Here is a 21,572-nt window from a genome sequence, read left to right as displayed (position 1 = left end):
TTGTACAATTTCTCCTGAATACGCCAATACCCCATATGTGGGGGTAAACCACTTTTTCAGCACACGGCAGAGCTCGCAAGGGATGGAGCGCAGTTTGACTTTTTCAACGCAGACTTGGCTGGAATTAAGATCGGATGCCATGTTGCGTTCGGAGAGCCCTTAATGTGTCTAAACAGTGGAAACCTCCAACAAGTGACCCCATTTTGGAAACTAGACCCATTAAGGAACTTATCTAGATGTGTGGTGAGCACTTTGAACGTTCAAGTGCTTCACAGAAGTTTATAACGTAGAGCCGTGAAAATAAGAAATCCATTTTTTTCCACAAAAATGATCTTTTCGCCCCAATTTTTTATTTTTACAAGAGTAACAGAAGAAATCATACCCCCACAGTTATTGTGTGATTTGTCCTGAGTACGCTGATACCCCTTATGTGGGGGGGGGGACCACTGTTTGGATGCATGGGAGAGCTTGGAAGGGAAGGAGTGCCATTTTGGAATGCAGACTTTGATGGAATGGTCTGCGGGCATCATGTTGCATTTGCAGAGCCCCTGATGGGCCTAAACAGTGGAAACCTCCAGCAAGTGACCCCATTTTGGAAACTAGACCCATTAAGGAACTTATCTAGATGTGTGGTGAGCACTTTGAACCTTCAAGTGCTTCACAGAAGTTTATAACGTAGAGCCGTAAAAATAAAAAATCCATTTTTTTTCCACAGAAATGATCTTTTTGCCCCCAAATTTTTATTTTTACAAGGGTAACAGGAGAAATCATACCGACACAATTGTTGTGCGATTTGTCCTGAGTACGCCGATACCCCATATGTGGGGGGAACCACTGTTTGGGCGCATGGGAGAGCTCGGAAGGGAAGGAGTGCCATTTTGGAATGCAGACTTTGATGGAATGGTCTGCGGGCGTCATGTTGCGTTTGCAGTGCCCCTGATGGGCCTAAACAGTGGAAATCCCCCACAAGTGACCCCATTTTGGAAATTAGACCCCCTAAGGAAGTTGTCTAGATGTGTGGTGAGCACTTTGAAGCCCCAAGCGCTTCACAGAAGTTTATAAACGCAGAGCTGTGAAAATAAACATTTCCACAAAAGTGATTTTTTTAGACCCAGTTTTTAGACCCCCAAAGTTGGAAAATAGTGGAAACCCCTCAATTCTTGCTCCAACCCTAACCCCAACACACCCCTAACCCTAATCCCAACCCTAACCTTAATCCCAACCCTAATCCCTAATCCTAATTCTAACCCTAATCCTAGTTCGCCCTAACCCTAATTCTAACCCAAGCCCTAACCCTAGCCCTAACCCTAACCCTAACCCTAGTCCAACCCTAACCCTAGCCCTAACCCTAATGGAAAACTGAAAAAAAATATTTTCTTTATTTCTTTATGTTGGCCTAACTAAGGGGGTGAGAAACAGGGGGATTATGTACTATTTTGTTTATTTTGATCACGATGATAGTTTATCATCATGTTCAAAATGAATGAATGGAATCTACCAGCCGGAGCCTGCAGATTCCCGGCGGGCACACTGTGTGCATGCGCCTGCCATTTTCTCCAGATTCAAAATGGTGGCGCCCACCGGAGGACTCGGCGGGACGCAGGACCACTGGGAGGGGACAGAGGACCATGGAGAGGTACCGGGGGGATCGGGGACCCTCTTTCTCCTCTGATGTGCGAGACCCCAGAGAAAATCCGACACTGGGGGGAGCTATTCACTTTCTCCACAGCGCCGTGAATTAGCGGCGCTGTGGTTTTAGTACCCTTAATTACCGCCGTTAAAAGGCGTATCGGCGGTCGCTAAGGGGTTAAAGAAAATCATGGTTTGTATGCAGGACAAAGCTCTATTGCATGTACTGAAGCACTGCACTGCTTGGCTAGCCAGTAAAGACCTTAACCCCTTCCTGACATGAGACGTACTATCCCGTCCATGGGACCCGGGCCCCTATGCCCATGGACGGGATAGTACGTCTACCGCGATCAGCGGCGCCCACGTGGTGAGCGTCGCTGATCGCGGCCGGGTGTCAGCTGATTATCACAGCTGACACCCGGCACAATGTGTCAGGGGCGGTCACGGACCGCCCCCGACACGTTAACCCCTTGCACACCGCGATCAAACATGATCGCGGTGTACCGGGGGTTAAAGGGAAGCATCGGCAGGGAGGGGGCTCCCTCCGTGCTTCCCTGAGCCCCCCACGGCAGCGCAATGTGCAGCGCTGCTGCCGGGGGCTCCTTTCCTGCAGGCCTCCGAATCCAAGATGGCGACGGGGGCCTTCGGGGGCCTGCAGGAAGCTGGCTTCCTCAGTGCCTGCAAAGCGCAGGCATGAGGAAGCCTTCTGCAGTGCCTGTGACAGATTGCTGATCTGTCACAGTGATCTGTGATGTGACAGATCAGCGATCTGTCACAGGACAGTGATGTCCCACCTGGGACTATTTAATAAAGTAAAAAAAAAATAAAAAAAAGTGTTAAAATAAATTTAAAAAAATCGCCAAATAAATTAGAAAAAAAAAAAAAATATTCCCCCAAATAAATCCATTTTTTAGAAATAAAAAAAAACAATAAAAGTACACATATTAGGTATCGCCGCGTCCGTAACGACCCGCCCTATAAAACTGTCCCATTGGTTAACCCCTTTAGCGAACCCCTTAAAAAATAAAAATAAAAAACAAAGCAAAAAATAATGATTTATTATCATACTGCCAAACAAAAAGTGTAATAACGCGCGATCAAAAAGATGCATATAAATATCCATGGTACTGCTGAAAACGTCATCTTGTCCCGCAAAAAATGAGCTGCCACACAGCATCATCCGCAAAAAAATAAAAAAGTTATAGCTCGCAGAATAAAGCGATGCAAAAATAATTATTTTTTATATAAAATAGTTTTCATTGCATAAAACCGACAAAACATAAAAAAAGACCTAAATAAGGTATCTCTGTAAGCGTACTGACCCGAAGAATAAAACCGCTTTATCAATTTTATCGCACGCGGAACGGTGTAAACGCACCCCCCAAAAGAAATTCATGAAACGCTGGTTTTTGTTCATTCTGCGTCCCAAAAATCGGAATAAAAAGCGATCAAAAAATGTCACGTGCCCGAAAATGGTACCAATAAAAACGTCAACTCGTCCCGCAAAAAATAAGACCTCACATGACTCGGTGGGTCAAAATACGGAAAAATTAGAGCTCTCAATATGTGGTGATGCAAAAACTATTTTTACAATAAAAAGCGTCTTTTAGCGTGTGACAGCCGCCAAACATAAAAACCGCCATAAATAGTAAATCAAACCCCCCTTTATCACCCCCTTAGTTAGGGAAAAGTAATAAAATAAAAAAAATGTATTTATTTCCATTTTTCCATTAGGGCTAGGGTTAGGGTTAGGGCTAGGGTTAGGGCTAGGGCTAGGGTTAGGGTTAGGGTTAGGGCCGAGATTAGGGTTAGGGCTGAGATTAGGGTTAGGGGTGTGTTGGGGTTCGGGTTGGAGTTAGAATTGGGGGTTTCCACTGTTTGGGCACATCAGGGGCTCTCCAAATGCAACATGGCGTCTGATCTCAATTCCAGCCAATTCTGAGTTGAAAAAGTCAAATGGTGCTCCTTCCCTTCCAAGCTCTGCCATGCACCCAAACAGTGTTTTACCCCCACATGTAGGGTATCAGCCTACTCAGGTCAAATTGCAAAACAATTTTTGGGGTCCAATTTCACCTGTTACCCTTAGGAAAATAAAAAAATGTGGGCAAAAAAATCATTTTTGTGGAAAAAAATGATTTTTTTATTTTAATGCCCGAGCGTTATAAACTTCTGTGAAGCACTTGGGGGTTCAAAGTGCTCACCACACATCTAGATAAGTTCCGTGGGGGGCCTAGTGTCGAAAATGTGGTCACTTGTGGGGAGTTTCAATAGTTTAGGTACATCAGGGGCTCTCCAAACGCACATGACACCCGCAGACCATTCCATCAAAGTCTGCATTCCAAAATATCACTGCTTCCCTTCCGAGCCCCGACGTGTGTCCATACAGTAGTTTTCTCCCACATATGGGGTGTCAGCGTACTCATGACAAATTGGACAACAACTTTTGGGGTCCAATTTCTCCTGTTACCCTTGGGAAAATAAAAAAATTGGGGACTAATTGATCATGTTTGTGGAAAAAATACGATTTTTTTATTTTCATGCCCGGGCATTATAAACTTCTGTGAAGCCCATGGGGGTTCAAAGTGCTCACCACACATCTAGATAAGTTCCTTAGGGGGTCTCGTTTCCAAAATGGGGTCATGATTGGGGGTTTCCACTGTTTAGGTACATTAGGGGCTCTCCAAAGGCAACATGACACCCGCAGACCATTCCATCAAAGTCTGCATTCCAAAACGTCACTACTTCCCTTCCGAGCCCTGACGTGTGTCCATACAGTAGTTTTCTCTCACATATGGGGTGTCAGCGTACTCATGACAAATTGGACACCAACTTTTGGGGTCCAATTTCTCCTGTTACCCTTGGGAAAATGAAAAAATTGGGGACTAAAAGATCATGTTTGTGGAAAAAATACGATTTTTTTATTTTCATGCCCGGGCATTATAAACTTCTGTGAAGCCCTTGGGGGTTCAAAGTGCTCACCACACATCTAGATAAGTTCCTTAAGGGTCTCGTTTCCAAAATGGGGTCATTTATGGGGGGTTTCCACTGTTTAGGTACATTAGGGGCTCTCCAAAGGCAACATGACACCCGCAGAACATTCCCTCAAAGTCTGCGTTCCAAAACGTCACTACTTCCCTTCCGAGCCCCGACGTGTGTCCATACAGTAGTTTTCTCCCACATATGGGGTGTCAGCGTACTCAGGACAAATTGGACAACAACTTTTGGGGTTCAATTTCTCCTGTTACCCTTGGGAAAATAAAAAATTGGCGACTAATTGATCATGTTTGTGGAAAAAATAAGATTTTTTTATTTTCATGCCTGGGCATTATAAACTTCTGTGAAGCCTTTGGGGGTTCAAAGTGCTCAGCTCACCTCACATCTAGATAAGTTCCTTAGGGGGTCTAGTTTTCAAAATGGGGTCATTTGTGGGGGGTTTCCACTGTTTAGGTACATTAGGGGCTCTCCAAAGGCAACATGACACCCGCAGACCATTCCATCAAAGTCTGCATTCCAAAACGTCACTACTTCCCTTCCGAGCCCCGACGTGTGCCCATACAGTAGTTTTCTCCCACATATGGGGTATCAGCATACTCAGGACAAATTGGACAACAACTTTTGGGGTCCAATTTCTCCTGGTACCCTTGGGAAAATAAAAAAATGGTGACTAAAAGATCATGTTTGTGGAAAAAATACGAATTTTTTATTTTCACGCCCGGGCGTTATAAACTTCTGTGAAGCACTGGGTTCAGCTCACAGCTCACATCTAGATAAGTTCCTTGGGGGGTCTAGTTTACAAAATGGTGTCATTTGTGGGGGGTTTCCACTGTTTAGGTACATCAGGGGTTTTCCAATCGTGACATGGTGTCCGATCTCAATTCCAGCCAAAAACGTCAAATGGCGCTGCATCCCTTCCGAGCTCTGCCATGCGCCCAAATAGTGGTTTACCCCCACATGTGGGGTATCAGCGTACTCAGGACAAATTGCACAATGACTTTTAGGGTCCTGTTACCCTTGGAAAAGTAATAATTGAGGGTGAAAAGATCATTTTTGTGGAAAAAATATGATTTTTTAATTGTACGGCTGTATGTTATAAACTTCTGTAAAGCCCTTGGGGGTTCAAAGTTCTCACCACACATCTAGATAAGTTCCTTAGGGGGTCTAGTTTCCAAAATGGTGTCATTTGTGGGGGGTTTCCACTGTTTTGGTACATCAGGGGTTTTCCAATCGCGACATGATGTCCGATCTCAATTCCAGCCAAAAACGTCACATGGCGCTGCTTCCCATCTGAGCTCTGCCATGCGCCCAAATAGTGGTTTACCCCCACATGTGGGGTATCAGCGTACTCAGGACAAATTGCACAATAACTTTTAGGGTCCTGTTACCCTTGGGAAAATAAAAATTGGGGTGAAAAGATCATTTTTGTGGAAAAAATATGATTTTTTAATTGTACGGCTGTATGTTATAAACTTCTGTGAAGCCCTTGTGGGTTCAAAGTTCTCACCACATATCTAGAAAAGTTCCTTGGGGGGGACTAGTTTCCAAAATGGGGTCACTTGTAGGGGGTTTCCACTGTTTATGTACATCAGGGACTCTCCAAACGTGACATGGCGTCCGATCTGAATTCCAGCCAATTTTGCATTGAAAAAGTCAAACGGCGCTCCTTCCATTCTGAGCTCTGCCATGCGCCAAAACAGTCATTCCCCCCACATATCAGGTATCAGCATACTCAGGACAAATTGCACAATAACTTTTGCAGTCCAATTTCTCCTGTTACCCTTGGTAAAATAAAAAAAATTGAACCTGAAGTTTTTTTTGGTGAAAAAAAGTTAGATGTTCATTTTTTTTTAAATATTCAAAAAAATTCCTGTGATGCACCTAAAGGGTTAATAAACTTCTTGAATGTGGTTTTGAGCACCTTAAGGGGTGCAGTTTTTAGAATGGTGTCACTTTTGGGTATTTTCTAGCATATAGACCCCTCAAAGTGACCTCAAATGTGATGTGGTCCTAAAAATAAAATGGTGTTGTAAAAATGAGAAATCGCTGGTCAACTTTTAACCCTTATAACTTCCTAACAAAAAAAAATTTTGGTTCCAAAATTGTGCTGATGTAAAGTAAACATGTGGGAAATGTTAGTTATCAAGTTTTTTGTGTGCTGTATCTCTGTGATTTAAGGGCATAAAAATTCAAAGTTGGAAAATTGCAAAATTTTCAAAATTTTCGCCAAATTTCCATTTTTCTCACAAATAAATGCAAGTTATTTGAATGAAATTTTACCACTAGCATGAAGTACAATATGTCACGAGAAAACAATGTCAGAATCACCGGGATCCATGGAAACGTTCCAGAGTTATGACCTCATAAAGGTACAGTGGTCAGAATTGTAAAAATTGGCCCGGTCATGAACGTGCAAACCACCCTTGGGGGTGAAGGGGTTAAAGATGAAAGAATAATGACATGGTTCCCTTCCTCATGTGACCTAAACACTATTGAGAACTTGTTGTGAGTTCTTCTTACCAGGAGATTTATGGTGAAGGAAAACAGTACACCTCTCTGAACAATGTCAGGTAGCCTGCAGTTGGTGATACCAAAAAAGTTATCAGCATACTAAGAAACAGAGAGACTCCATAGATCTAAGTTGTTTGGTTATTATTCTCACTTTAACAGATGAAAAGAAACAATGAAATGGGAACACTTATGTTTATCATTTAGTTGCATAATAATTGTGCACACTGATAGTTGCCCAATAATTATGCACATATGCACATATAGATTTTCTCCTAAGAAAGATGATGATATGTTCGAGTCCCTGCATCTGCATGTTTTTCGGCTGTTAGACAGTCTCAACACATGTAAGGATTCCCTAACAAATAGGCGATCCCCACATGTGTAGCGGCTGTCTAAGGCCTCTTTCACACATCAGGTTTTCGCCGTCAGGCGCGATCCGGCGCTTTTGACAGAAACCGGATCCGGCGAAATGCAATGCCGGATCCGGTTTCCCCCCCATTGACTTGCATTAGAGCTGGATCGAGCCGGATGGCCATGCGTTTCATCCGATTTTCGCCGGATCCGGCAATGTGACGCGATCCGGCGTCTGGAAAAAACGGCTACTGTAACGTTTTTTGTCTCCGGCGAAAAAGCCGGACATGCCGGATCCGGCGTGTCCGGCTTTTTCATACAATGAAAGCCTATGAGCGCCGCAATGCGCCTGATCCGGCGACAGCCGGATCCGGTGGCCGGATCCGGTTTTTTTGGTCTGAGCATGCTCAGTAGCTCTGCCCACAAGACATATATAAAAGCAAGACAGTGGGACCCTCAGCCACACCCAACATGCCACCCAAGCCAAGAACCAGGAGAAGGCAGCAGACATCTGCAGCACCATCAGCACCACCACCACCCCAAATGGAGCAGCAAAGGGAACATGCTGAGGAACGGGAGGGGAGTCCAGCAGCAGATGAGAGACGGTAATTATCAAATCCCCCATTCCTCCAAACTAGGGCTATTGAATATCAAGATATTCATTGGCCCTTTGTTTCTCTTTATTCAACAGCCGCCCAATAGATGCAGCAGCAGCAATGGCAGCAGCTGGAACACCACCCACAGGCATGGAGTGTGGCCACCAGGAAGACAGCACATCATCTTCTGGGAGCCCTCCCTCGCATCGTCAGCGTTTGACGGTAAGTTTTTATTTCCAAAATCCATCATCTCTGTAATATATGTCTATTCATTGCCTTTTATTTCAAAACAGGATTCACAAGACGAAGAGGAGCTCCCAGAAGAAGAAGGAAGGGGTGGACAGACACTTGGAGTGGGTTCACAATTGGTAAGTTTTTTGCATCAAACGCAGAAACACAACATCACACTACACACAACACATAGAAAACAATGTTCTGCAGACCACACACAGCAAACAAATGCCTACATCCAAAGACATAACATTTTTTGTTTTCTTCTCTAGTCTTCCCAATCTGGTGCTCGGCCAAGAAGTCCTCGCAGTGCCTCCCGGGGTCGTCGGCGACAGCAACGCGGCGGTCACCAGCGTGTAAGTATAAATATTTTTGCTTTGTTTTTTTGCACTTTTTATTTCATTTCTTTTGTGGAGGCTAATTATGTTATTTTTGTCTTTTTCTTTAACAGCCTTCACAGCGTGCTCCCGACTCTGACGGTGAGGATGGAGGACTCGATGTGGACCACCTCATCGATCTCGTCAGAGAAAGGGAGCCGCTCTGGAATATGGCTGACCGCCGCCATGCTGACCTTATCGTTACCCGACGACTCTGGGAGGAAATCTGTTCGCTCCTTGTGGACCGCTGGGAGGACCTCGAAGCTCGGGCCCAGATTAAAGAGCGTAAGTATATACAGTACCGGTTGCTTGATTTAAACCAGTGTTTACCGAACTCCAGTCCTCGTGGTCCCCACGGATCATGTGTTCAGGATTTCTATTTACTTTGGAAATCCTGAAAACATGACCCCTGGGGACCATGAGGACTGGAGTTTGGGAAACACTGATGTTGTATACTAACCACTTTGTCCTTTCTCGTTTCAGGGGAGAGAATTGTGAAGCGGTGGCGGTCTGTGAGGGATTGTTTCAAGAAGGAGTTCAATAAAGAGATGCGGGCCCAGAGTGGATCTGGAGGACGCAGGAGCAAGTACAAGTACGCACGAGCCCTGTCGTTCCTCCGGGAAACAATGCTCACCAGAAGGTAAATATTACACACCACATGTGACAAAAAAATGTTTAGATGTAACTTTTTTTTTTCAGCCAGGGCCATACCATGTCACTATTTTAATTGTTGTTTTTTCTCTTTATTCCACAGCACGGTGAGCAGCACTCGGGAGCCTGCACAATTGGACCCTTCTGAGGCGATCCCTGAGGAGACCGGCACCGAGGGACACTTTGACCGCCCCGGTACATCTGCACCTTCCCAGCCTTCCCACACATTCGACCCATCTGTACCATCCACCAGCACAGGAGCATCGTGGCCGCCTACATTACATGAAGCTGCTGGTGAGGAGATCGCTTTCCCTTTACCCCACCCTTCTGCCCCTGCCACCTCTAGTACACCTGTGGGTACTGGGCGGCAGCGGCAGAGGGGTCAGGAAAAGAGTTATGCGCCAGAGTTCTTGCATCTGAATGCATCTTTCCAGAACTGTCTAAAAGTCTTGTCAGAGCAAATCTCCGCAGGCTTTCAGCAGATCAACTCCAGCATTCTGGAGGTGAAGACACTTCTGCAAACCATGCATTCAGAAGCAAGATCTTCGCCAAACCACACCTTTTTCAGGTCTGTTGTGGAGCGCATGGCAACACTATCTCCTACCCAGCAGATGCATGTAATGCATTCGTGCCACGGTGCTCTACAGCAGGTTACCTCCCAACCTCCACCTCCCACCACTGTAGTTCCTCCACCTGCACCCCCTCCAGCCACTTTCCATCCTCCCCCTCCTATTACATCTGCACCCCCTCCAGCCACTTTTCATCCTCCCCCTCCTATTACATACCAGCAACCTCACCAGTACCAGCAACCTCCCCAGTACCAGCAACCTCCCCAGTACCAGACATCTCCCCACTTCCAGCAACCTGCCCCGTACCAAACTCCTTCCCCGTACCAAACTCCTTCCCGTACCAAACTCCTTCCCCATACAACTTTCCATCAACATCATCTGCTCCTACAGTCCCTGCCCAACCCTCCACTCCACCGCCCACCACCTCTTCTGCCTCCCACATGTCCACCCATTCTGTAGCTTTTTCCACACCATCACCTCTAACTGTTCCTTCCCCACCACGATCCCAGTCCTCTCTCCACACTCCCATTGTCGAAGTGTCCCGCAGCCCCTCCAGCAGTATTTCCACCCCACACTACACCGAGTTATAATGTTTTTTTTGTAATAAAAATGCCCATTTGGTTGGTTTCAAACCTTTATTAAAAAAGTTTTTTTAACTTTAAAAACAGTTTACACAAAAAAAAATATTTTAAATAAAAGTTAAATTATTGTTTACACTGGTTGTCTGTCATTTCTTTCTGCGGCGAAATATGTTTAAAAAAAAGGTTAAATACAGGGTATTTAAAAGGTAAAAAGGTATTCAAAACCAGGTATATAACTGTGGGTAAATTTTAGCTTTTTGCCACAGTTGTGTTCCTGGTTGTGTTTGAAGCAAAGTATTTCACCTGAAAAGTTGTGTTTATTGTTGGTGATTTCCTAACAATGTACACAACTTTTGTTAAAAGGTGAAATACTTTGCATAAAACACAACCAGGTACACACCTGTGGCCTAAAGCTAAAAATAGAGACCATGACAAGATAGCCAACTTTGGTTGGCAAAGGTATATACTGTTGGTACAGAAGGTACACAAGTTTGGTTAAGGCACAAATCTTTCACACTCTGTCATCCTGCCAGTGTACTCTGCCTTGAGGTGACATAAAGTATAGTGCAAAATTGTCCCTCATTACTGAAACCGTCACAGAACTTCTAGTGGTAATGTCATGGTAATCTTGCAAGGTGGTTTCTTCAGAGGTGTCCTCAATGGAAATGGGTTCCTTGCAGATAACAAAATTGTGGAGTACCACGCAAGCTTTGATCACCTCGTCCACAGTTTCTGTCTTGAGGTTGATCGCAGTCAATAGGACCCGCCATTTGGCTGTCAGAATACCAAAGGTACATTCAACCATTCTTCTTGCTCTTGTGAGGCGGTAATTAAAAATGCGTTTTGGTCTTGTCAATCCTCTGCTAGAGTACGGTTTCAAAAGGTGTTCTGACAGCTGGAAGGCTTCATCCCCTACACAGACAAATGGCATAGGTGGACCAGATGTTTGCGGCAGCGGTCTAGGTGGTGGGAACTGGAAGGTGTTTCCATACAGTTTACGCCCCATGGCAGACAGTTTGAAAACTTGAGAGTCATTGGAGCGGCCATAGGCCCCAATATCAACCGCAATAAATTTGTATTCCGCATCAGCGATGGCCACGAGGACAATTGAAAAATATTTCTTGTAATTGAAATATTCCGATCCCGATCCAGCTGGCTTTACAATGCGGATATGTTTCCCGTCCACAGCGCCCAAGCAGTTGGGAAACTGACATATCTGTTGAAACTTGTCAGCAATTTCAATCCACCTCTCTGTTGTGGGCTCTGGTAAAAACTCTTCAGCTAAGGAGTCCCACAGTGCACGGCATGTGTACTTCACAATTCCAGATATGGTGGAAATCCCGAGTCTTTACTGGAAATGCAGTGACGAAAGGGATTCTCCAGTTGCAAGAAATCTGTGGGGAATTAAAAAACAATAAATTAGTTTTAAATCACAGCATTACATACCAAAACTGAGCTATAACACTTGGAGATACAAACTACCACCAACAAGATTGCAGTGAAAGTGTGCTCTGATGCGATCACATCCAATAAATGTGGCTTACCTTAAAGTCACCATCAGACGCTCTGCGGGTGAAACAGAGAAGCGGCAATAGGTGTCCGCTTTTCTTATGAGGTGTGCAATGCGCTCCACCAAGTAATCAAAATTCTCCATTTTCATCCGAACATATCCAAAAAATTTATCCGGGTTTCGTCAAAGGTCCATGCAGAGTGTAGAATAGACCCCACGCGTCATTCTCTTGGCTGTGATGGGGTGGATCCACAAACGTCGTCTACGATGCCTGATGCGCTGCTGTCTCGCTCTCTCCTTCTCCAGAACAATCACCCTCAAACGATTCGCCTCCGCTGTAAAATCCACCAAATTCTTCAAAATATTTCCAATGACAACATCCATCTTCGCCAGTAACTTGCTCTTCTCTCCAACCTGCACTTTCTCCTCTACAACCTGTCAAAGAAGGGCTGTAGGAACATGCTATATATAGTTTTCCAGTAGCCAATCCCGTTCGGAAGGCCACAAGGGTCAATTTTAAAAACCGGATCCGGCGTAATCCGTCGAAAAACGGATAAAAAAACGGATGAACCGGATGAGACGGATCCGGTTTTGTCTGTCAAGAACAAGACGGATCCGGCAGAAAACCAGATCCGGCACATCAGGTTTTACAAAACATTTGCTGGATCCGGCATTCCGGCACGACGCCGGATCGCGCCTGACGCCGAAAACCTGATGTGTGAAAGTAGCCTAACAGTCGCGAATCATGTAGCCGCAGGGACTCCATCATATTATTCAAGCATACCCAAGATACTCGGATAATACCCGGGGATGTTCCAATAACACGTTATCCGACCACATTCGCTCATCACTACTCCCTAGACAAAACGAGAGTGATTTGCTAATTAAATGTATTTAGGAATTTATTTATATTAACATGTTTGTTTGTTTGTTTTTTATTCATAAAGAACCCCTGTAATGATATCACTGGAGAAAAAAATTTATAGTTATTTTTTTACAGTTTACTTTACCTGGTCATGTGGTAGAATCCTTAGTGAAGGGCTGTTTTCATGACTTATGAAGTCTGGGATTGATTGAGGATCAGAGTTGCCACATTCAGATTCTGAACTGTAATCCGAGGATGGTTTTGCCCAGTATTCAAGTCCCAAACTCTGCTTCTCATTATTATCTCTAGAGTTATTCTCCTCGGGAATTCTAGCTGGAGGACGAAATTAGAAATCTATGATTAACATTAAATTCTCGAAAATGTATAGTACTTTAACAGCACCTTTCACCAGTATGGGGCTGCCCTTTTTATTTAAAGGAAATCTGTCGTGTCAAAAAATACTAATAACCTGTAGATATGGGGTTAATCCGTCTTCTGAAGATGTGGGGTCACTGTACAAAAAGCCCAGCTGCTGAGATGAAATTAACTTTATTCCTCTCCATAGCCTAGAGCTTTCAGTCATCGGCCAGCACGGCTTCTCTCACAGCTGAGAACATAGTGAGCGGCGGCATTAACCACGCCCTGGCACTGACTGACAGCCGGCTCAGCACTGATGCATGGCAACACTATTAAGTCACCTTCCCGAGGGAACGCTGCACTGGTATTATTCCAGGGAATATGCTGTGGGGTGGCATAAGGTAAAGGAGCAGAACCCCTCTAATCTTCATTTCAGGTACTAACATTTCAACATTACATTTATTTAGTCGTGAAACCAGTGGTACGGCCATTTCTCCAAAGTGTCCTAGGAGTCATTTTTCAGCATACCACTACCAGGCCACGTGTACCTGTTCATGCAATAGTTTTTCTTGTTATTATTGCACATTGTAGATTCTGACTGAAGGCAGCAAAACCAAAAAGGTACACATGGAAGTTAAGAGTAAAGAAACGTGTGCGAAACCAGAATAAGTGTTAAACCTTAATGTTCTCAAAGTAACCCCCTAGGGAGGTCCTTACAAATATCTATCTATACATCAAGGAATATCATTTGTATATCTAACTTTGAGGATTTTAATGTCATGTATGAGAACACTGTATAGAGCTTCTGGCCCCCATCACGACATAGGTAACTATAAATATCCCGTTAGCATTAAAATTAACTTTCTGATGTACCTTTAATATGCATGGTATAAATATATCATTATTGTTGTGCCATATACTATGAGGATCAATTTATTGGTCTATGAGGACTAATTTAATCCTCAATGCCTAATATATGTAACACATTTGTTATATGTGGAGAAAAAGAATTAATAATAATAATAATAATAATAATCTTTATTTATATAGCGCCAACATATTCCGCAGCGCTTTACAGTTTAACAGTTTCAAAACACAAGTCATAAGTAACAACATTAACAATACAATAATTAAAGCAAAATAAGACGAAATAAAATGACCCTGCTCGTGAGAGCTTACAATCTACAATGAGGTGGGGGAGATACAGAGTACAGGAGTGTATTTACAATGGTGTATTTATAATGATGGTCCAGCCATTTTGAGGAAGTGAAAGATGGATGGAGATAGTGAATGGGCTACACACGCACCCTTACACATAGAATGACTTTGATTAGTGAACGTGATAAACCGCTCTGAACAAATGTATTTTGAGGGAGCGCCTAAAACTCTGCAAATTGTGGTTAGTCCTAATTTCTTGGGGTAGAGCATTCCAGAGGATAGGAGCAGCATGGGAGAAGTCTTGGAGTCGGGAGTGGGAGGTACGGATTAGTGCAGAGGTTAGTCGAAAGTCGTTTGCAGAGCACAGCGATCGGCTAGGCCGATAGACAGAAATGAGGGAGGAGATTTAGGGGGTTGTCGCACCGTGGAGAGCTTTGTGGGTGAGAACAAGTACTTTGAAGTGGATCCTATAATGAATGGGCAGCCAGTGTAATGACTGAAGAAGAGCGGACACGTCCGAGTACCGATTAGCCAGATGGACAACCCTGGCTGCTGCATTAAGTATGGACTGGAGAGGGGATAGTCGAGTGACGGGGAGGCCAATTAATAGAGCGTTGCAGTAATCAAGCCGGGAGTGGATCAATGCTACAGTGAGGGTTTTTGTCGTTTCCATGGTGAGAAAAGGGCAGATTCTAGAGATGTTCTTTAGGTGTAAGCGGCAAGAGCGGGCAAGAGATTGTATATGGGATGTGAAGGAGAGATTGGTGTCAAACATAACACCCAGACAGCGCGCCTGCGGCCGGGGTGTTATTGTGGTGCCACTCACGGAGAGGGAAATGTCAGATTTAGGGAGGTTAGTAGACGGCGGGAGCAGAAGAAGTTCAGTTTTGGAGAGGTTGAGTTTCAGATAGAGAGTGGACATGATATTGGAGACTGCAGACAGACAGTCACTGGCGTTCTGTAGTACAGAAGGGGTAAGGTCGGGGAATGACGTGTATAGTTGTGTGTCATCAGCATAAAGATGGTACTGAAAGCCAAATCTGCTGATGGTCTGTCCAATTGGGGCTGTGTAGAGAGAGAAGAGAAGGGGGCCAAAGACTGAGCCCTGAGGTACCCCGACAGCAAGAGGAAGAGGAGATGAAGTAGAGCAAGAGAACAAAACACTGAAGGAGCGGTCAGAGAGATAGGAAGAGAATCAGGAGAGAGCAGTGTCCTTAATGCCTAGTGACTGGAGCCTAGAGAGTAGGAGATGGTGGTCAACAGTATTGAAAGCTGCAGATAGGTCAAGAAGAATGAGCAGAGAGTGGTGACCATTACGTTTTGCTGTCAGAAGGTCATTGGTCACTTTGATGAGTGCAGTTTCAGTCGAATGTAGGGGGCGGAAGCCGGACTGTGAAGGGTCTAGAAGGGAGTGAGTGGAGAGGTAATATGTAATGCGGGAGTAGACAAGGCACTCCAAAAGTTTAGAGATGAAGGGGAGATTGGAGACTGGTCTGTAGTTGTTTGTGCAGGATGGGTCGAGAGCGGGTTTCTTTAGTAATGGAGTAACGATGGTGTGTTTGAAGGAGGATGGGAAAATGCCCGAGGAGAGGGAGAGATTAAAGATTGTAGTTAGGTGGGTTGTGACGACTGGAGAGAGAGACTGGAGGAGATGTGAGGGAATGGGATCGGTAGTGCATGTAGTCGGACGAGAAGAAGAGAGGAGTCTGGAGACTTCTTCTTCTGTGATGGGATCAAATGTGGAAAGTGAGCCAGGGGAGATGCAGGAAGGGATGGGAGTCACAGCACTTGGTGGTTGGGAGCAGATTTCCTGACGGATATTATCTATTTTTTCTGTAAAGTGGGAGGCCAGCTCATCAGCACAAATGTCAGTGATAGGGGCTTGTGCTTTTGGCCTGAGGAGGGAGTGAAAAGTGTCAAAAAGTTTCTTGGGGTTGTTGGCTAGTGAGGAGATCAGGGTGGTGAAGTAGGTCTGTTTGGCGAGGTGAAGGGCAGAGTTGTAGGTTCTTAACATAAATTTGAAGTGGATGAAGTCTTCTGGTGTGCGGGTTTTTCTCCATAGGCGTTCAGCACTCCTAGAGCATCGCTGGAGATGTTTAGTTTGCGATGTGAGCCAAGGCTGTTTTACTCTGTGCTTGGAGGTTCTGAGGGTGAGGGAAGCTACTTGGTCAAGGGTGCTTCTAAGAGTGTCGTTGTAGTGATGAACAGCCAGGTTAGGACAGGAAAAAGAGGAGATTGGGGACAGTGATGAGTGTAGGGAATCTGAAAGTGTCTGAGGGTTAATAGCTTGTAGATTTCTGACTGTGTGGTAGGTAGGAGTGAGCTGGGGTGGGTGAGGATTTGTGAGCGTGAAGGAGAGAATGTTGTGGTCAGAGAGTGGAAGCGGTGAGTTATTTAGGTGGGAAATTGAACAGAGCAAAGACCAGATCAAGAGTGTTACCGTCCTTGTGTGTCTCAGAGGTTGAAAGCTGCGAGAGGCCTAGAGAGGTGGTTAGTGATAGAAGCTGGGATGCAGATGTAGAAGTAGGGCTGTTAATGGCTGTTAATTGTACAAATGGCCTTGGTGGAACTTCCATAAACATAATGAGTAGTGTTGAGCATTCCGATACCGCAAGTATCGGGTATCGGCCGATACTTGCTGTATCGGAATTCCGATACCGACTTCCGATATTTTTTCAATATCGGAATTCGGCATCGGAATTGGAAGTTCAAAGTTGATTGACAGCCTGACGTCATCATGATGCGCGGTGTGTGCGCATCATGATGCGCCGTCATTTCGGGCCTTCCGGGGGTCTCTGCCGGCCTGCCGGGGGGCTGTGTGGACTGCCCGGGGTCTGTACCGGCCTGCCGGGGGGCTGTGCCGGCCTGCCGGTGGTCTGTGCACCCTGTGGGGGTCTGTACCGGCCTGCCGGGGGGCTGTGCCGGCCTGCCGGTGGTCTGTGCACCCTGTGGGGGTCTGTACCGGCCTGCCGGGGGGCTGTGCCAGCCTGCCGGGGGGCTGTGCTGATGTCCGGGGGTCTGTGCAAGCATCGTCCGATGGGACTACAAGTCCCATCTGGCGATGCCTGCTACCATGACAGTGATTGACACATTAGCCAATGATGGGACAGTAGTAGTCCCATCATCCGGCTAATGTGTTAAATGTTAAAAAAAAAAAAAAAAAATACTACATACATACTACATGCATACTACATGCATGCTACATACATACTACATGCTACATACATACTACATATATACTACATACATACTACATATATACTACATGCATGCTACATACATACTGCATGCTACATGCATGCTACATACATACTACATACATACTACATGCTACATACATACTACATATATACTACATGCATGCTACATACATACTGCATGCTACATGCATGCTACATACATACTACATACATACTACATGCTACATACATACCACATATATACTACATACATACTACATACAATACATTCATACAATACATACATAGACATACAGTACATATAACATAGAGTAACATACTTACCAATACTTGTCACATTGTTCCCCGAAGCCATTGTCTTTTCCAGAATAAATATTAACATAACAAACCACAAAAATACTCACCCACGATCCGAAGCAGTCCACGAGTGTGTCCCACGACGATCTTGGGTAGAGAACAGCAGCATCAGATGATGCTGCCGTTCTCTACGGGCTGCAGGAATCCAATGACGGAAGGTAGGTATCCTTCCGCACTGTATTCCTCCGCCACTTAAAAAAAAAAAAGTCCCTAGTCTCACTTTATGCCATTGCTGCGTGGGAAATTCCCACACAGCAATGGCATAAAGTGAGACTAGGGACTTTTTTTTTTTTTAAGTGGCGGAGGAATACAGTGCGGAAGGATACATACCTTCCGTCATTGGATTCCTGCAGCCCGTAGAGAACGGCAGCATCAGCTGATGCTGCAGTTCTCTACCCAAGATCGTCGTGGGACACACTCGTGGACTGCTTCGGATCGTGGGTGAGTATTTTTGTGGTTTGTTATGTTAATATTTATTCCGGAAAAGACAATGGCTTCGGGGAACAATGTGACAAGTATTGGTAAGTATGTTACTCTATGTTATATGTACTGTATGTCTATGTATGTATTGTATGAATGTATTGTATGTAGTATGTATGTAGTATATATGTGGTATGTATGTAGCATGTAGTATGTATGTAGTATGTATGTAGCATGCATGTAGCATGCAGTATGTATGTAGCATGCATGTAGTATATATGTAGTATGTATGTAGCATGTAGTATGTATGTAGTATGTATGTAGCATGCATGTAGCATGCAGTATGTATGTAGCATGCATGAAGTGTATATGTAGTATGTATGTGGTATGTATGTAGCATGTAGTATGTATGTAGCATGCATGTAGTATGTATGTGTTATGTATGTAGCATGTAGCATGCATGTAGTATGTATGTAGTATGTATGTAGTATGTATGTGGTATGTATGTAGTATGTATGTAGTATGTATGTGGTATGTATGTAGCATGCATGTAGTATGTATGTAGTATATGTGGTATGTATGTAGCATGTAGTATGTATGTAGCATGCAGTATGTATGTAGCATGCATGTAGTATATATGTAGTATGTATGTAGTATATATGTAGTATGTATGTTGCATGTAGTATTTATGTAGTATGAATGTAGCATGTATGTAGTATGCATGTTGTATGTATGTAGCATGCATGTAGTATATATGTAGTATGTATGTAGTATTTATGTAGTATGAATGTAGCATGTATGTAGTATGTAGTATGAATGTAGCATGTATGTAGTATGCATGTTGTATGTATGTAGCATGTAATTTTTTTTTTTTTTTTTACATTCAACACATTAGCCGGATGATGGGACTACTACTGTCCCATCATTGGCTAATGTGTCAATCACTGTCATGGTAGCAGGCATCGCCCGATGGGACTTGTAGTCCCATCGGACGATGCCTGCACAGACCCCCGAAGCCTGCACAGACCACCGGCAGGCCGGCACAGCCCCCCGGCAGGCCGGCACAGCCCCCCGGAGCCTGCACAGACCACCGGCAGGCCGGCACAGCCCCCCGGCAGGCCGGCACAGCCCCCCCGGAGCCTGCACAGCCCCCCGGCAGGCCGGCACAGCCCCCCGGAGCCTGCACAGACCACCGGCAGGCCGGCACAGCCCCCCGGCAGGCCGGCACAGACCACCGGAGCCTGCACAGACCACCGGCAGGCCTGCACAGCCCCCCTGGCAGGCCGGCACAGCCCCCCGGCAGGCCGGCACAGACCACCGGAGCCTGCACAGACCCCCTGGCAGGCCGGCACAGCCCCCTGAAAGGCCCGTACAGACCCCAGAGAGGCTGTACAAGGCAAAAACAGGGTTTTTCTTATTCCGATACCGGAAGTCCCATAGACTTGAATGGGACTTCCGGTATCGGAATCGGCGATACCGATACTTTTTTTAAAGATCGGCCGATACCATCCGATACGATACTTTGAAGTATCGGACGGTATCGCTCAACTCTAATAATGAGAACTTGAGTGGATACTCAATCACTAACCTGAGGTCACCAAACAAGGTCAAGTATTTGTTATGATAAAATACAACTAACAATCAATATACAATGTTCAAGTTTTGAACAGGATGTAATACAATACATATCAGGCTTCAACCTGCCTCTATTATTACAAAATAATAAAATCCAAATAAGATTGATGTACTGTAGTTAACATAACACCTCTAAATATACGATCCACACATTTTTATTAGGGTATAAAGTGTCACAAAATAATTTGTGTATATCATAACTTCCCCTATCTCTGCAAAAATCCTAAGTATTGGAATCAATCTGGAATTGATCTTCTTTGAATTATCCAATCCTGAAACACCTATATATCAAATTAAAGCTATGATTGGCCAGCCCATCTGTCAATCATGACCGGATGGTTAAATATCCTGTGGATGGGGATGACCTTGCCCCTAGAAAAAAACGGTATAAGGGCAAAACCCACGTCAGGGACTTTGTCCCCGTGGAATTGCAAATACCCGATGATGGAGTCTAGATAGTAACTAAGTTATAACAGTGCAGATCGCCGTTTCAATGAAAGCCTATGCATGAACACAAACTCGCTGGATATACTTACCAACATTGACACGTGCAATCACAGAAGGAGACCGTGCATGCATGAGCCACGGTAATATACATTCAACCGGCACTGGCCACACATATCTATATGCGGCTCCTGGCAGAGCGCTCTGCGGAATATGCGCTTGGGTCATGACGGTCAGCTATCGAATACATATGGCACTGTCAGCTAATACTGTAGAAGCTTATCCATATAAGTGTGACTAACCTGCACGCTAGTGTGACTGCTATATAATTGTGCTAGAGTTACTCCTAGCAAGCACTCACATGCTGGTAGTGCTTTTACTGGTATGGAACGCAGTATAAGCTTATATCAGGGTAATTACAACTAAATCAAAGCCACAACACAGTGACCTCTTGTATGTAGATCGATGTGGCTGTTCAGTTCATCCACAGCCATGTACAGTATACTGTATATATTAACAGCTGTTAGCGGTCTACCTACAAAAAGTATACACATCACTCTATTATCCACTATCATTTTGTATCGTTATAATTACAGTATCTCTACACTGATTATTCAATCAAACCTGACTTTTAATTCTACAAGAGACAACAGTCATAGATGATCACTATTAATTTTTCTAGCAATATATCATCGAGCACTGTGATCCATCGGGAATAGTGGATCATATAATAATTATACTGTGATCCAGTATACATCCTACATGGATGTATGATACTCTTTTAGTATATGTTACCAAATTATTAATAAAGGTTATATTTTATTACACATCCCTTTTCCTTCTTCACCCCTTTCTACGTTCCATGATCAAATGGTGGTGTACACTAATGTGTGTTTCTTTGTCCAGTTAGACTTGACATTAATCAGGGGCGGACATATCGCATGTGCAGCTGCTTCGGGGCCCGAGATGGAGGAGGGCCCCTGCAGGGCAGCTAACACTGAGGGCAATCTGGCCTGTTTATCTGGCCCCGAGGCTCCGGGGGGACCCTTGTCAGATTGCCCTCATGTGCAGCGAGCAGGGAGTGATCCTTGCAGCTCCACTGCCTACAGGAGAAAATGGCAGCGGAGTGGAGCTGC

The 21,572-nt window shown here is 44.7% G+C and overlaps 1 protein-coding gene across 3 annotated transcripts in view; it reads right to left on the bottom strand.

Annotated features, from left to right (window-relative positions):
• LOC141089140 (uncharacterized) overlaps positions 1-21,572 on the bottom strand; it is a 228,837-nt gene that overhangs the window by 42,591 nt on the left and 164,674 nt on the right. For all 3 annotated transcript variants that reach the window (XM_073575459.1, XM_073575461.1, XM_073575460.1), the window contains exon 6: positions 13,011-13,198. In XM_073575459.1, the coding sequence (XP_073431560.1) occupies positions 13,011-13,198 (188 nt within the window). The remainder of the gene's footprint in view (positions 1-13,010; positions 13,199-21,572) is intronic.

Source organism: Dendrobates tinctorius, unplaced genomic scaffold, assembly GCF_039654945.1.
Source record: "Dendrobates tinctorius isolate UK_male_01 unplaced genomic scaffold, ASM3965494v1 ptg000044l, whole genome shotgun sequence".
Classification (NCBI taxonomy): Eukaryota; Metazoa; Chordata; class Amphibia; order Anura; family Dendrobatidae; genus Dendrobates; species Dendrobates tinctorius.
This window is presented reverse-complemented; position numbering and strand designations above follow the sequence as displayed.